Here is an 18015-nt window from a genome sequence, read left to right as displayed (position 1 = left end):
ACAAAATCATGGTACCTGCTGGATATGGCTTTGAGGAATCTTTTCTTCTCCAAAGTTCTTATTCACAAAAAGAAGAGCATTGATGTAGCCCATTCGTCCATAGAGCATTTCATTTGGAGCATGGGGATCAATCTTATTTAGATGGCTTAACCTGGGAATAAAAAACATACATGCCTAAGGTAGTGATGGGTAGTGATGTATAAGTACATCATATATATGCACATACAAACACACCATGTATTTACAACTTATAAATTTTAGTAAATTGGCTAGGTCAGGCCACAAAAGGTAGTTAGGGGTCAACGATTAGCCCACAACTAAATTTCATCTGTTTGCAATGGAACTGACAAACAAGAATTCAAACAATGAAAGAATATAAGTGAGTGGCTGAGGCTACCTGAAACCTCCCTAGTGCCTCATGGAAGGCATGCCTTAGGACTGGTAATTTAGCAGTCCAGGTCTGAGAAGCTAAGAACTGCTGGCCATTACAGCATTTAGCAGGGAGAAAAGACTAAGTCAACACTCAAAGGGTCATCTAGTTCCAGTAAATGAAATGTTTGCTGTACCTCAGTTATCTCCTTCCTTGGTTTATTTCCTAAACTATCCTGAGGCCTACCTGAAGCCTCTGTAAGCCTCTGTACAGCGGCCTAATCTGCCACAATGGATAATACATGCAAATGATATCAGAGTTATCAGCTGGTCTCTCTGCCTCCCCAGCCTCCCAGCCTTCTAGGTTGTCACTTCAGAAACAATCATGGTTACCAATTTCTTGTACATACCTAGGATGATTTTAAGTATGTATAAGCAGAAATATACATATTTGTAAAGATAAATATTGCCCCTCAAATGCTCTACATACTGCAATTTAATAATATATTTTGACAACCACTACATATAAGCACACACAAGGTAGTCTCATTCATTATAATGGCTGCATAGCATGCCATTCAATCGGTGTACTATAATTTATTAGTTACCTACTGATAGACTTGGCTTTTCAAGAACAATTTTTGGTTCTGTTTCCAAGATGGAGTAAGCCCACTTCACCCTCACTCTCCCACTAAATGCAGAGCACATAAAGCATCTATCTCAGGGCTCTGAAAACTAAATTGTAGTAGGCAGATTGGGGAAGATCAGAATTTCAAGTAATACCAAACCTTTGGTGAATTTACCATATTTTCCCCTCTGCTATTCCCTTGGCCTGAACTCAGTACAGGCTGAAACCTGATATGGCCATTGGGTACTGACAGAAGCCCTCTAGTATTAGAGTGGGGAAACTCGCCATTTTTCTTTCTTTTCTTTTCTTTTTTCTCTGTTCTTTTGTGCCCCAGGTCTCAAGCAATCTTATGGTGGGCACCAAGAGTGGTGGCAACGGGAGCCCACTGGTCCCAAATTCTAAGGGAGGGGAATCTTCCTCACAGATCAGAAGAGCTTTGATTCCCAAAGGGTGGGGCACACCTCCATTACTTTATTTCTTTCTGTCCTCCCCATCACTTGGTCCTGCGTGCAGGCACAGTCATGAGAATGGAGTGGCAGAGTTGGGTAACCAAAGCTCCAGCTTTCTTGCCAGAGAACCAAAAAGCAAAGCTCCGGGGAACCCACAAGTAGGGGGAGAGTGCAGAGAAAGAGACAAGCTCAGGAAAGCAACCATATTTGGAAGTCTGAGAATAAATTTTATTTTATTTTTTAGAAGCAGATATGATACATTGGGAAAATGTCCTTGCTATTTTAAATTTCTTATCAGATGAAATTTGAAAGGACATCTCAATTCTTCCTAAATTAACCTATAAACTTAATGTGATCCAATTTGTTATCAAAATAATTTTTGGTGAAACTTGACAAAATGACATTTATGAGTGAAGTATGAGGGAAGAGCCAGGGGTTTTCTGGAAAAGAGTAACACTGAGAGGAGATCAGCCTTACCAAATAATGGCTCTGCCATTAGGTAGCTTAGGATACTGAACAATCTATCTACCCTTAGTACTTTAAATTTCTCATGCATAAAATGAATAGCCCTTTCCCATTTTAAAATCCTCTTATTTACTGTCAGTGTGGAAATTTACTTGTAAAATATAAACAGTGTGGTTTGCATGTATGTCATCTAAATCTAGTCTACACTCTTGGGATGGTTAACACTCAAGGTATCAAAAATCTAAACTGAAGAAGACTCTATTGTTAAGTTTTAATGTAAATTCTTCAACTTGTTTAGAATTTAGATATAAAACATGCCCTTTGGACTTTTGCAAATAAGACTGGGACTAGACAGAATTATTCAGAAAGGGACAATAATGTCACAATGTAGTTGACAAACGGTAAAAAGAATGAAAGAATGCAGGTGAATGGCTGAGGCTACCTGATGCCTCATGGAGGCATGCTTATAATTGATAGTTTAGCAGTTTTTAGCCTGGAGAAAGGACTAAGTCAATACTCCAAGGGCCCTCTTTTTCCCTGGAGTGGTTGATTACATTTGAAGTACTCTAAATTAGGAATCAGCATCCAGAGATATTTAGGAAATCAGTAACTTTATTGAAATTGACCCTACAGGATTTATTAATTCAGGTAGTAAGGAATGTTAGAAAGTGTCTTTTCATTGGAGAAAGAATTGGTGTTCATATGTACCACATAGTAGTTCATGTGTACCACCGCATGTGGTACACAGGGCTTTGCCACCGTATGATGATCAATGTCTAAGAAAGGTGTGAGGACAATATGGCTTTCCCTGAGCTATAAGAACCAGGTAGGGGGCCATTTGTGTGTGTGTGCCTATCTTCTTGCTAATGCTTATATATTTGGTAGAATTTGGTCAACTGTTTGCCATTTATTTTAACGTAACTGGTGGCAAAGGCATAGCTTAGGGGGTATATAAGCACCTATCTTTAATCTATGGAGGTCATCAGTATTTACAAAAACAAAAATAAGCAAACAAAAACCTGACTAGGGTACCACCAGGCTATTTTAGTATAGTGAAAACAGACCTCCTAAGTAGTTGTGGAAAAAGAAAATAACCCTTATCCCCTTCCCTTCCAAATGTTTCACCTTAAGACTGGAGTGAGAGGTTGAGGGACAAGGCTTACAATTTAAAAAAAGGACTGTTTTAACAATCAGAAAGGCATAATTTTAATGACTGAGAGTTGCTGAAAGTTATAAATCAAGGACTCAGAAAAAGTTAAGAAAGAGTCCTTCAAGGTACTAACCCTGGTGGGAAAAGGGATTTGAAAAAGCATGGCTGGGTGCAGTTACTGGAAAAGTTAAATGTTTTTGTATTATACCTCAACAAACTGAGGCATCTCAAACTGGTAAAATGTGTAAATGCTGGCTCATGTATTTTTTTTCTTCTTTTTCTTCAAATACAGGAAATAAACTCACAATAGAAGAGCGTCTTAACTTAGGAATAGGACACAGTAGTTGGGGGTTGCTTTCAACTTAATTAAAAACACTTTTTAAACATTTTTTAGTTTTATTCCCTACCCCACCCCCATCCCCAGATGGCTCCCTCATCTGTTTGCTTGTTGTTTGTGCTCACTGTTTTTGCTTGTTGTCTGCTTGTCTTTTTTTTTTTTTCTTTAGGAGACACCAGGAACCAAACCCAGGACCTCCCACATGGGAAGTGGGTGCTCAACTGCTTGAGCCACATCTGCTCCCTTCAATTTTCTTTTAATACCTTGTCTAGAAATTTTTTCAGTGTTAGCAGGGCTATATGGGTGATAGAATTATGGGCCATTTATTTCTTTTTTTATTTTTCTATCTTAAACAATACCATATATATGGTAGGCATATGTACATACATATGTACTTTTATATATATACACATAGATATAAATACCTATTATTTTTAAAGGATTTTAGAACATTTATTAAGAAAATTCTATTTTTTCTCATGCTAGAACTGGCAGCTCAGTAATGTTGGGACTTTAAGAAAATGAAATCTACTTATTAGATATAACCTGAATTGCTGTAAAAACAGAATGAGTGTCTCAGAGTTCTGATAAGACCGTATTGTCAAGTTTTAATTTAAATTCTTCAACTTGTTTAGAATTCAGATATAAAATATGCCCTTTTGACTTCTGCAAAGAAGACTGGGACTAGACAGAACTAACCATTCAAAAAGGGACAATAATGTGACTATTTTATACAAATAATTTTCTATGGAAGTACTCAGAACACTGATTTCATTAACTCCAATAATGTTTCTACTGAAATAAAGAATAGTTAATGATACTCTTAGAATAAAACACCATTCCTTTATTTGCCAATTAGGGCCTATATTACCACTAGGTGGCAACATATAATAAGTTTTCCAACTGTTTTGCAACCAAATTCATGGACTTTGGAAATTCAAAGGCGGTATCAAATATATTCCAAATACTTAAAGTATGGCTCAGAACATCTCATTAAAATAATAACTTGCAGTTTACAGTAATAAAGGAATTATTCCAGTTTTTCTAAATTTGAATTCAAGTCACTAAAACTTGTTAGTTGGGTCTGATAGTGGCCAAAGCACGGCTTGTAACTACATGTTTTCCATGCCATATTCTCAAGATAAAATAATGAAATGATAGCATTTACAAATCATAAGGGTTATTTTATGTGTTCTTAGAAACTCTAAAACCCAGAAACACATCATTGTAGTCCCATTTACTTGTTTGATATGTTATTAATAGCAACCAATCTTTAGAAGACACAAGTCACTGAAATGCCACTGAAGGAAGAATAAAGACATAAAAACAGGACAGTCTTGCTCCACTCCTAGCAATTATTTCCCCGAGGGTGTTACTGGGGAGAGTTTGGGACTTATATTATCAAAAAGTGTGTAACTTTTTAAAAAGAATCCATTTTCTGTATCATCCCACCACAAAGGAGAGAGTAGATATTTTCCTGACCAGAAAGCCAAAGTTCTTTATCATTCTAAGTATAAAAACCTCAAAGCACTATACATGTCAGTTAGTCACTTAATTGGCTATAACACAGGGAGATCTTTTTATTTATGTAGTGGAACATTACCTGTGTAAAAGGAAGAGTAAAAATGGACATGGCATAAATCAGGCAATAAGACGACTCAATTATGATGCCAGCTAGGTGGAAATACCTCTCAGAGTTTAGGGCAATGTTCTCCAGGAGGCTGTACATTCTCTAAATCAGCATCTGCTATATGGTGCTGTTTCTCCCACTGCCAGGATTCATGGTCCAGGAATCAAGTGGTGGAAATGGGAGTGACTCCACTCACTATTACCCCTAAGTGAATTACTAGCAAACATTTTGCTTTCCGCCCCATCCCTTCAACCTTGTGCTTTGCTGGTCTAGAAGTCTTAGTCACAAAGGCAGGAATGCTTCCATTAGGAGACGCAACAATGATTTCATTGACCTGGAAGTTAAAACTGCCACCTTTCTCCTTGGGTTTGAGTTACTCCACCAGGCAAAGAACCATGACCATCTGAGGTGTTTGCCAAGGGCAAAGGAAATACAGTTTGGGTTAGTGGAAAAAGGTAATTATAAATATCATCTACAAGCACATGACCAGTTGCAGAAACAAGGACTATAATAGTTATAAATATTTCTTCCTTATTTTGTTATCAATATTTTTGTGTGTGAATATATGTTTTTTCTCTCTTATCCCCTTCTGATATAACATAAGTTATATTAACATTACATTATAGTATTTAAGTTACAGGATATAAGGGAGAAGAGTGAACACTGCCCAAAGGTTTGCATTCTCTTTTGGGAAAGGGTTAGTGTGTTTTCACTTGTACACAGTATAACTCTATACTATTACACAGCTACAAAAGGATGACTTTGTTAATTTATTTGGAGATTAAGTATTGTTTAAGGAGATGTATATGGGTGCAAAGCTGACAAAGACTGTGATAGTTCATTTTATGTGTTGACTTGGTTACATTAGTGTCCAGTTGTTTGGTGAAACATTGGCCCAAGTGTCAAATGGACGTATGGCATAGATGGGATTAACCATCTACAATGTTTACTTTAAATAAAGGAGATTACCCTCAATCATGTCTAATCTAATAGTCTTAAGAGCAGTAATGGAGGGTTCCAGATCAGAAGGAATTCTGCCTCTGGATTACACCTTCCATTCCTTCCTGAGTCTCTAGTCTAAAGAATTCAGACTCAAGACTTCAGCATCATCCTTATCAGAATTTCCAGCCTCCAGCCTCTAGAACTTGGACTTGCTATTATCCACAATTGCATGAGCCAATTTCACACACATACATACATACCCACACACACATTTCCTGTTGATTCTGTTTCTCCATAGAATCCTGATAGATACACTAATGCTATTTATCATTCTGATTCCCACTTCCAGCCAACTGCAAGGAAATCTGAACATGAACACACACACATATTCCCCAGCAGTAACATTTTTTTAGAACTATGTAATCTTGGGTCAGGGATTCTTACCTTTTGGGGAGATCAGAGACTCCTTTGAGAAGAGTAAGTACCTTTTTCAAGGTGAATATAATTTGGGGATTTTATATACCTCCAGTAGCTCTAAGAATCTTGGGGTCCAAGGTTAGGAACCTCTCCCCAAAGGAAACATTTATTTCTTTGGATTTCAATTTGTCTTTGTAATGGAAGAATCAGATTTATCATTTTGAAAGACCACACTATTAAGAAAATATAGGAAAGGTAAACTGCAATATGATGCACAGTTTCAGGCACCACACAGAGAATTTGAGTGTCTGATATCTGAAAGGGCTGTGATGTAAGAAAGAAGATTTGGTAAAAAGTAAAGCAAACAATTGTAGAAGTAGGTTTATTAAATAACTGGTGACATGAAATGATTTTTAATTTCCTAGAACTAAAGTGAAAAGATTTATGATGTTTTCCCTTTAAATGGAGGTGATATAAAAGATGAAGCAAGCTCTGTAATTTTAGAAACATTCCCTTTTTGTCTTTCTGCTCTTCCAGGAACTCCAGAAATCTGAAAAATCAAAGCTGTGGACAGGTTTTATTTTTGTTCCTATTACCTATATTCTGTGTTTTTAAACCTCAATAAGCCTACTGGCTACAAAGAAAATATTATTGAAATATCATACAATTTAAAAAGATATAAATATTTAAAAGAATACCTTTATGACCAAGGTATCAAAAAAAAAAAAAAAAAAAAAAAGGATTTCAGCTTACCCTTAAGAGTGCTTTAATGTTAATAAACCAATTTGATATATAGTAGCATTTCCCCAACAATGTTTCTTAGAATAGGCCCTCACAGTGCAAAAAAGTTAAGTCTGTCTTACACAGGCCACAAAAGACTGCCGCCCTGCAGTAAAGACTCATATTGAACTTTCTTTAGTGTTTCTCTAACTTGAATACACAACCCTTGTTTTGTTTCTTTTAATACCTTTTAATGTTCTTAACAAAGAAAATTATTAACATGTGGTGGCACATGTTTTGGGAATAGCTGGCATTATATATAAAATACTGGTAGCACTACAAATTATTTTTAATGATACTTATAAGAGTGATTCATTGTGACTTTGTTGTGGACCTCTGAAACAGATACATAGCTAAGCAAAAAGTAAAATGGGTAGTTTTTGTGTGTTTCAAGTTTAGATGGATATAGAATAGTTTTTCTTTATGCATTGGCTGGTCTTATGCAAGTCAACTACCATGGAAGGAACAGATGTTAATTATAAATTTACAGGGAAATTACTGTTTCATTTCACCTGCCGTTTTGGTCAAACTTCATGACAGGTTTTATAATAAATTCTTCCCACCTCTGGAGTACAATGCTCTCAGTTTTTTCCCTCCAAATATGCTAAGTAGTACTTTTTGTTTATTTGTAATTACAGTCTGTAATTTCTAACCTCTGATAGTTGTAGCATAGGCATGAATAAAAATAGGTACTCAAATATATGTCAGTTCAAGGAAGGAAGAAAAGTATATATGATCTAATATGATTCATAAATTATTATAGGTAGGATCAAGATACCCTGCCCAACCACCTACACCCTCCTCTTTCCAGTAGAAAAAGAAGTTACAATAAAAATAAAATATCACAGTATGGGAAAAAATGGGGAAGAGGGAATCTGTGTACATAGGCTTAAACAATGGGGGTATGGATGATTCCTTCTTTAAATACAACATAATAATATTTTCAAAGTCCAGTTATTAGAATTTTAGGCCAAAAACCTGCCAATGCAAATACAAAACAACATATAGGTGTAAGATCAACTAAGGCATTCTCAATAAACTAAATCAGTGATGATAATGCCATTCTAACAGTAACATAAAAAATAGTGAGAATCAAAAACCTGGTTAACTCATGGGCAATCACCAATTAAGAAGTATTTGGAATTCCAACTCACTGCCTTGTCAACATGCCCATTGGGAACTTAACAGCAGAGCTGCATGACAGCCAGATTTCTTTGTAGAATCCTAAAAGACTGTTTAATAAACTCTAGTAAGGCAATAATTGTGATTTATTATTATGAAAACTGAGTAACTCCTTGTGACAGTTGCAGCTTGGTGGACTCCAGAAGATCAAGTCCTTTGAGTTAATCTATTGCTCTATTATAGGTGGGGCCTTTGATTAGACTGCATGACACACAGTGGGTCTTAATCCTCTTATTAGAGCCCTTTATAAATGGAAGAAACATGCAGAGTCACAGAGAAAAACTCCTAAATGAGAAAGAAAGTCCTGGAAGCCAGAACGTGAAATCAACAGAACTGTAAACCTAACCCACAGAAGCTGAGACAGAAAGCCACAGATGAAGCAGCCAGAGCCGAAAGCAAATTCCCATTGTAAAATCCACCCCATTTCTCGTATATTGGCTTAGCAGCCTTTAGCAAACTAAAACACTCTTCATAGTATACAAGCTTCTAATGGATAGTCCTTATTTATATTAAAAATGAAAATCTGGTTTTGCATGGCATTTGCCCTCAAGAAACTCAGTTTTGAATGAGTCTGTGGTCTCAGCCCACCAGCTTCCTCGTGGGAAGCAAAAATGTAAGCCACATTTAAAAAAAATTTTAAATCACTTATCTTGGATAGCACCTCATATTAGTAATTATGTGATTAGGCTTTTGATCTCAGTTTTGTTACTGAACTTACATTTTATCTGGAACATGTCTTTTGTCATTATATCATGCAATAAAACAGGGATTATCATGGTTGTTCCTTAACTACAACATGGGACTAATGTCAGAATTGATCAAAAGTCAGAAGTAAGATTTATCTGCTGGGAGAAAAGTTTTTTTGTGTGTTAGCAATAGCCATTCTTTTGCTAACACATGCAGAATTAATACATAACAATATCTAGATGATAGTTGTCAAGAAGAAAAATGATTACCTCATGATGCAATCTTCTCCCTGCTTCTCATTCTTCATCTTGTGATACAGCACAGCAGCCACTGCTAGAGGGCCTGCATCCCCACAAAGGAAGGTGATGGAACGCTTGGTCAAACAGTTTAAACTTTGCTTTACATAGCCGTGTGCCATCTGTAGATAGACAGGGTCTCCAAACACATCATGGAGATGTAAGTAAAGCAGAGCAATACCTGAAAAGCAAAAGGGAAACAAAGAAGAGGAGCTGGTTGTATTGCTGTGGTGTGTTGCCTATTAGGCAGTGCTGACTTTTGATAAGTTGTAGGAAATACGTAAATTATCTGGAAGTTCAAGTGACCTTGGTTCTAGACTCAGCTCTATTCATAAGCAGCTCTAAGAAGCAGGCTTAGGCCAATCACTTACTTGTTCTCATTTTCCTCATTTTTACAATTCTACATGATAAGAACTCTAAGATCCTGGTCAATAAAGAAACACAGAGTTTATTATTATGAATCATTGCAGATTGATTATTGTGTTAATATAGTCTTCCTGATGGCTAAATGACAGGTCATCACCTGTGGTTACAAAAAAATAGTCTTCTTTTTATCTAATAATAAGACTTGTTTTATTCTTACGAGCGAAAGGAATACAAGGACTAGGAGATGAAAAATTCAAATTTTCTTTATATAGAAGATAATCTCCTCGGTAAGAAGGTAGGTAGAATAACCAAATCCACTACCACAGTATCATTCCAGGCAGGGAGTGTAAAAAACTATTTAAGTTGTTTGAAATACAATTGAAAATATATTCAGCTTCTTAAAATTTTTTTACCCTGTCGATGATCCCACAACTTTGGGAACTATAAAGCAAAGGCTGCTAATGACTTTTGCTTTAGGCTTGTCTTTGCTTCTTATCCAATTTATGAAACCTGCTGTATGTAACTGAGGTGCTGTCTGCATGTTCTTATACCAAATGCCTGTCACAGTAGATACAGCCTTTCCTCTGAAGCAGGTCTCAGGACACATGCAAAGATGTGGCATAGGGAGCCTTCCTGCCTGCAGCATTTCCAGAAACTCATTTTCCCCTTTAAAGTACATTTTCCATCTCATTTACCATTTTCAGAAGACACACAGCCTATGTTTAAATCTAAATTAATAGAGCCAATCTCTTTCCGGATTTCAATGCAGTAAAAATGCAGCCTGCAAAATTACTTTTCACTGTACTGAGGACAATTTTAAATTTAGATAGTTTTCTCATTTTGCATGGGTAATCTCTAAAGCTTTGTGCTACAGACAATTCAATTTCACATGTATATTAAGGCCAAATTTTCATTTCCTGCCCAAGTTAATAACCTTGTCTGCTCTTTCAAAGTGATTTGGTGTTAGTAATTCCACAAGCTGATGATCAGATGTACCAATACTTAAGGTTTGTACATGTAAGTGAACAAAACTGTAATATATGGGGTAAGGAAAAAACATCTTTTCACAAATGATCAATATCAAGAACTTCTTCTAGAATTATATCCTTAATGGGTTTCATCTCCATCTACACCATGCATCTACAGGCAATCTGTTTTAAATTGTTATCCTTTCATTTTGTCCTCCTAATCCCATTGCTGTCTGAACTCCCTAATTAAGTTATATAAGCACCATAGCCAGAAAATGACATGATTGAGATCTGAGGAATAAAAAGTGATTAAAAACAAGGATTGTTTTCCTTTTCAGACCTTTTGTCTCTTATTATCATTTCTTTTTGGCCTAAATATTTAACAAACAAAGCCCATTAAGGTTTGCAGTTGTAAGGTTTGATGTATTTCTGATGAAAAAACAGGTAATTATTTCTCAACTCTCACATTATTTCATTTGGCTAAAAAATTTTGTTTTTTCTTTTTGATCAACAGAGAATTATAAGTCTAGCTTTCTTCCAATGGGACTGTTCTGGATTCCACAACTGCATGTTCCATTTCTTTCTTCACTGCTGTTCTGGGCCTCAGTGTTTATGCATTTTTAAATAAGCAATCTTCTGCAGCTGGCTGTACGGTGAATACCTTCCCTGTCACAATACACCCACTGATGAAAAGGGCTTCAAGTGAGTCATTCTGCTAGCAATTAAAATTTTTCTGGACAGGCTTATTATAAATTAGCCCTAGATTGGAAAATAAGACAAAATACATTAAGTCTAAGATATTTCTTTGGCATTTCATGCCTCATCAATATTTTGTGCCCCATGTACCCTAATTCAGCAATAGAAAAAATGGGGAAACCACCTGTGGCCAAATTTCTTGAACCTGATCCTTATGATCCTCCAACCTTTGACAAGATTCGTGCATATAACATTGCCTTTGGGTAAATAACAAGCAGCTTAGACCTGGAGTTAGATAGTAAGTTGGGAAACGAGGAAAACTTTTAAGGCTTCACAGGGAAAACTATATATAGTCACAGGTCTGGCCTCAGCCATTGCTTTAAAACATACTTCTAAATTTAATTTTTATCAAACTATAACATGTTCTTCATTGAAAAAGTCAAACAATATTTCAAGGCTTAATACACAAACCACCACTCTCCTGCCCTACTCTCTTCCTGCTTCCCAGAGGCAATCATTTTCAGCAATTTTAGCTATTTCTTCTAATATTCACCTCCATGACTAATAATAGTAAGCTTATATGCTATTGAAAATTTTTTCTATTTCAGACAGTTTGACTCACATTCTACTCTGGAAGACGACAGTTTAGCTCTTATGATAGAGACAAAGTAATTCCTCCAAATGTATCTCCCTTTTCCCTGGATTTCCTCTGGACTTTAGATGGGCACATGGCTACCCAGAACGGCTCCTTTGCAGCTGTGTATGGTCAAGTGACTAAGTTCTGAACAGTGGGATATAGTGGGAAAAATGGGTCAGGGAAATGTTCTTGAAGGGAGGTGACTTGCCCTTGCTTTCCTTTCTTCTCTCCTCTTGGTTGGAATGTAAATATGATGGTATAGTTGGACCAGTAATTTTAGACCATAAGGTAGAAGCTCTGTGATGAGGACAGTAAAACTGCAAGATCACAGAGATTGTGATGGGGTTATACCCGTCTCTGGGTTGCCTGCTTACATGAGAAAGAAAGAAACTTCTATCATGTTAAAGCCACTGTTATTTTAGGTGTACTATCTCAAGCTGCTAAGCATAGTCCTAAAGAATATAGCTCCTCCCGAAGCTAAAGAGGCAGAAGCTAGATCACACAGGGTCTCGTATGCCAGTTAAGGATTTCAGGTTTTATTTGAAAAGCACCATTTTAAGCATGGAAAACATAATTAGATTTGCGTTTTTAAACAAATTAGATTGTGTTTCTTAAAAGTTCACTGTAAGATTTGGAGGAACAGTCAGGAGGATGCTTCGTATGTATGAGTGAGAGGTAGGCTGGTTGAAGTAGAGATGCAGTGAAATTGATCTGGAAGGTAAAATCCACAAGACCTAGTGGGAAGCTATTGTGAGAGTGATGCAGGATCACTCCCACATGTCCAGCTTTAACAGTTAGACAGGCGATAGTGCAATCCACTGAGATGAAAACTCCTCTAGAGAGGACCAGGTTTGGGAAGGAAGACTACAGTTGCATCCATTTATAACCTCTTTCCCGAATATTCATCTATTCTCTAAAGGACATTTAATATAAGGAAATGGATATTTCTTCTGGTCTCTAGGATAACCACCACCAAAACTGATCATTGGGTTGGCACAGAATGAGACATGGCATTTCATCTTTTTATTTTTTTCTTCTTCCTATCACAGAATTTGTTTATCCTTTAAAACGTGACACAAAGCATTTTCAGCCAAGTATGTTCTTGGATTTAAATCTGTATAGTAGATAAAACTTCCTTGTATACTGTTTGCTTAACAAAAAGGAAAATAATAAGATGTATACTTCTCCCTGTTCGACCTTTTCAACTTTTCTTCCAGACCAGAAAATATTTAAATGGGATTTAAAATTTGATTGCATTTAACTGTAATACTTGCTCCAAATTGTTTGAGTTTTAGAATTATTTTATTTAAAAAAAAGCCCTTCTCTCCCCTTTTTTTTGAACCTAGATGGACTTTGACATTTTCAATGATATAAAATTGAAGTTAAATACTCTTCTCTTTCTTAGCTGCCACACTCCATAAAAACTATTGTCATGAAGCTGTGAAAACTAAAACTTTTTGGTCTGATTTTTGCCATTTGGTTAGATTTGCTCACATATGACTAAAAAATACTGGCATATTTTAAAAGAATTTACTACAAAAGGAGAGGTATTGAGAAATGAGTAAAGGAAAATCTAATTACCTGTTATTTTCCCTATAATCCTAAAGTCATGGGGAATTAATGAACTATTTGGAAAAATATCCTAATTCTGGTAAGTATGCAGTGATTATTCCCTGCTTTTAATGATCTTTCTTCAATTCTCAAAGGGTAAAGTGTAAAGGAAAAGTTGTTAGAGATACTACATCTATTTTACATGAAAATTCAATCAACCAATCAAGTACATTTTAGAATCTAGTATTTCACGTCAGGAACCTTTATAGAAATGGTGTTAAGATGGAAATTCTCCATTCTGACTGCTGAAATGATCACTTCTCCTTCGAATGCCTTCAGCTTATTAGACGAAACTTCTCACATTGCTGAAGGCAGTTTCCTCAGTTAACTGTAGATGTAATCAGCCATAGATGCAATCAACTTATAATTTAAATCCAAAAATATCCGTACAGTAACAATCAGGCCAGCTCTTGCTTGACCAGTCAACTGGATACCATAACCTAGCCAAACTGACACATGAACTCAACCAACACAGATGTCTAAGGAAAATCTCAAACTTGCCATGTTCAATGCTTAGTTCCTGCTTTCTGCCCCTTTCCTACAAGGCCCTGATTTAGACCCTCTTGCCCTCGCCATATCTGGTTTCCCTCTCCCACTGGGCTCGTGGGAAGATTAGACCTCTCAACCTCATTGTAGTTGATGAGGCCTCCAGTTCCGGTCCAGGGATTGCAAGAAGAAGTGATGTGTATCAGTTCCAGGCCAAAGCATGTAATTACTAGTATGAAGCCCTCCAGCACTACTCATGTGTTATATATATGTTATATATCTAGGATCCATTTCTCTAATAAAGTTCTGCAATGTTCAGTCCTGTCTAGGAGAACCTGTGCTAACCATGGCCAGTTTACCTATGAAAAATGACTTTTTGAGCACCACTCTGCTACATAATTCTACAAGGAATTAGCACCAAATCTAAATTTCTTTGGTTTTTAATCATTTGAGTTCCCACTTTGAGACCAATCTTTAACCATGTTACCCCATAGCTTTCCTCTCTAGATGAATTTGCTCAAGTAATTCCTCTTGCTTAGAGTATTCTCTTCACTTGCTGCATTCCAACCTTTCCACATTTGAAGCTGTTCTTTTAGTCCCACACCCTTCATACTTCCTTCTTTTCCTTAACCATGTTTTCCTGGGATGGAGGGAATACTCTGTGCCCATTCCTTTACCACCAAGACAGCTTCCAAAGGTGTCCTGCCCTATGAAATTGAGACTTGTCATGGTCACATAAGCCAATTTCTATAGTAAATCTCATAATATTTACATTATACATGTATATATGTCTAAGTGTGTGTGTATCTCCTGTAGGTTCTGTTTCCCTGGAGAACCCTTACTAACACAACATCCAAGTGGAGATGTCAAAGAAGCAGTTGGATGTATGAATCTGAGTTCAGGGAAGAGGTCTGGCCAAATGTCCTCCAAATGTGTGGGAAATGTGTTAACTGAAATAATGATTCTTCAACGCACTTCAGGATCAGCTGGACCAATGCAAGTGGGAGTTGCTGGTAATTAAAAAAAAGCAAAAAACAAAGACACCACACTCATTATCTACTTTGTTGCCTGAGAAAACTAAAGAAAACCATTTATTACTCTGATCTTATGCCTCCTAGAGCCTGATTTGGTTGCTCTAGAACTACAGAGTCCAATAACTCTAACCATATATGTTTACTTAAATTTAAATTAATGGAAATAAACAAAATTTAAAATTGTTTCTCAGTCACAGTAGCCATATTTCAAGCATTCTATAGCCACAAGTGGCTAGTGGCTCCTGTCCTGTACAGCTCAGGAACATTTCTTTCACTGTAGAAGGTTCTATGCACAGCACTGCTCTGAACACCTGGGATAATTCTGCATTAGAAGTTCAGGTACTGTCTTCACAGTTCATCTTAGCAAACTGTTGGTCATTTGAAATGTTGAAAACTATTAGAAAGAAAAACAATATACTGTGAGGAATAAAAGAAACTGTTGCAATAGGAATCAGTCCCAAGCTTTCATTATGGAAACTCTGAACTAGATTTTTCTAGTCTGTTTCCTTCTGTAGCTACTACCCTGGGAAGGGAGGGTAAAGTGTTAAGGGACACTTGTAAATCTACAATTTCCTTACTCAGTATTATTCCCAATAGCACTAAAAAATACAGCCAGCTGTTGAGAAGCAACTACTACTAAGCCTCTAAATTTTTGAGGGATCATTAGTCCTAATCATCTTGACCAATCAAGACCTTGTTGCATCTCAAATGTATGTGGAGATGATAAATACCTCCACAGACAGAAACTTCTTAAAATGTCTCCGTACTTCTGCATTTAAAGATTACTTCTTAACCTTACTCATTCATTTTACAACCAGTCCACATTGATGTAAAAACCTTTGTCATAGTCCTTTAGTTCTGCAAGATATTTCTTGCAGAAGTTATATTAGGTCAGGGTTTTCAGAGACCCCTTTCATGTACTTCAGAGAGAAAAATCATGTTCAAATTGTAGGTACTGCTGGAGTCGCTGGAAGTGCTGCCTAACGTCCAAGAGTAGGTTATTCATGGTTTAGAAAAGAGGTTCTTAACCAGGAATCCACAGAACCCCAAGGGGTCTGTTGAAAGATTTCAGGGGGTCTGTGAGCTTGAATTTTTAAAAATCAACTTGATTAGATGTCCAACATGATGTGCACTGCCTTGTCAAATACACAATAGTTTTATGTTCTTATTCAAGATAAACAAGACTGCATATTGACATGGTTTAAGAAAATAAAATTTAACTTTAACTTTCATATATATATATATATATATATATATAAAACATTTTTTACTTTTTGAGGTATCAGGGAATGGGGATTGAACCCAGAACTTCGTATGTGGGAAGCCAGCGCTCAAACACTGAGCCCCATCAACTTCCCTGAGTTGTTTTTGTTCAGCTTGTTGTTTTTGTTTTTTTTCAGGAGGCACTAGGAACTGAACCCAGGACCTCCCATGTGGGAGGTGGGCATGCAACAGCTTGAGCCACATCTGCTCCCTTTCCTGTATTTTTGATGTATAGGATTACTATTTAATGTGTTAACAAAGAAGCACATATGTATATTATTATATCAGAATTATATCATGTTCTTTATTTTAGTAAATGTATTTCAAGACATGTGACTGATTTCGTCTGTAATTTTATTTTATGCATTTAAAAACATTATTCTTGTGGGGACTTGTTGGTGTGGGTGTGATGCATTTATTAAATAATACGCAGTATGGTTTTTATTCTGATGTAGAGTGTTCTGAGTGTAGTGGATAACTGCCTGCAAAAAGGTTGATAAGGATGGCACAGATGGTTTTAGGACAAGTTTAAATTTCTAAATGTTTGCCGAAAATGACCATTTGAACAGATGTTGAACTGTTATCAGGTGCTGAAATTATGGTAAAGTTGTAAAACTTAAGTATGAATAATCCTAAAATTAAAGACATGCTGATGCTGAGCGTCATAAAATGCCTGCCACTACACTCTGAGGTGTCTGTGGTTTTCACCTTTAGAGGGGTTCGTGGAACAAAAAAGGTTAAGAACCCCTGGTTTAGAACAACTAGGAACTCTCTAAAGGAGGCCTGCTGCTTCAAATAAATTGCTCCTTTGTTGAAATATTTAAAGTTTGTCGATTATGTTTTTCTCCTTCTGATTTATGAAAATATAAGAAATAAGTTTTCTCTGATGAACTCCAGAGAGTATCTGCCTCTCTTGATCAGGTTGGTACTCTAATAATGCTGTTTTTTGTAACTGTTTCTCAATTTTGTGTGTTTCCTCAAATAAATCATGGCTGCTCTTAGGGGACTCTATATTCCTAGTCCTTGTAAACTGGGCACAAATACTGTGAAGTCTGTTTGCTCAGTTTTCAAATTAAAGCTGGGCATCTTCAGCTGCTGACATTCCAAATACTCCGGTAATTTTAATATAGACAATCTGGGAAGGAAGCTAGTCTTGACTCTGTACCTTTAATTTAATAATATTGCCCCAATAAAGAGGGCAAACGAGCACTCAGATATCTTCTTGTCTCTATCTAGTCCTGATCTAAAGGGACAGAGAGGGCAGAGGGAACCATACTTTCCAGTTCCCTCTCTGGTTCCTGCTTTCTCTCTTCCCCTCTGGCTCCTCCCAGGGGTAGAATGGAAAAGTAGCCTACCTATGTGCACCTGACCACCTTTGGCTTTCTGGGAGTCTCCCCTGCCCTCAGGCTCTACCTCTTCTCTCTCCTGTTTCCCATGTGGTAAATCCACGCCATGGGCTGTCCATATGCTCCATTTGAGTCTGTGGAGGTAAGTTCAAGTGTGGGGGAAATGTAGGGGAAAGGAGGACATCCTCATTAGGCTCAGGTGGAAACAGACTCTCACCCAGCTTTACCAATTATAAAATGGATATTCTAAACCCCATCTAATTTCTGAGTTTATTT

At 36.7% G+C, this 18015-nt stretch overlaps 1 protein-coding gene across 5 annotated transcripts in view; it reads right to left on the bottom strand.

Moving 5' to 3' along the window:
- LANCL1 (LanC like glutathione S-transferase 1) overlaps positions 1 to 18015 on the bottom strand; it is a 44111-nt gene that overhangs the window by 13154 nt on the left and 12942 nt on the right. For all 5 annotated transcript variants that reach the window (XM_058300193.1, XM_058300194.2, XM_058300195.1 and 2 more), the window contains exons 4-5: positions 9306 to 9513; positions 16 to 151 (exon numbers count right to left, since the gene is read on the bottom strand). In XM_058300193.1, coding sequence (XP_058156176.1) covers positions 16 to 151; positions 9306 to 9513 — 344 coding nt within the window. The remainder of the gene's footprint in view (positions 1 to 15; positions 152 to 9305; positions 9514 to 18015) is intronic.

Source organism: Dasypus novemcinctus, chromosome 7 (assembly GCF_030445035.2).
Source record: "Dasypus novemcinctus isolate mDasNov1 chromosome 7, mDasNov1.1.hap2, whole genome shotgun sequence".
In the NCBI taxonomy this organism is placed as follows: Eukaryota; Metazoa; Chordata; class Mammalia; order Cingulata; family Dasypodidae; genus Dasypus; species Dasypus novemcinctus.
The sequence above is the reverse complement of the archived record's forward strand: the minus strand, read 5'-3'. Positions and strand labels throughout refer to the sequence as shown.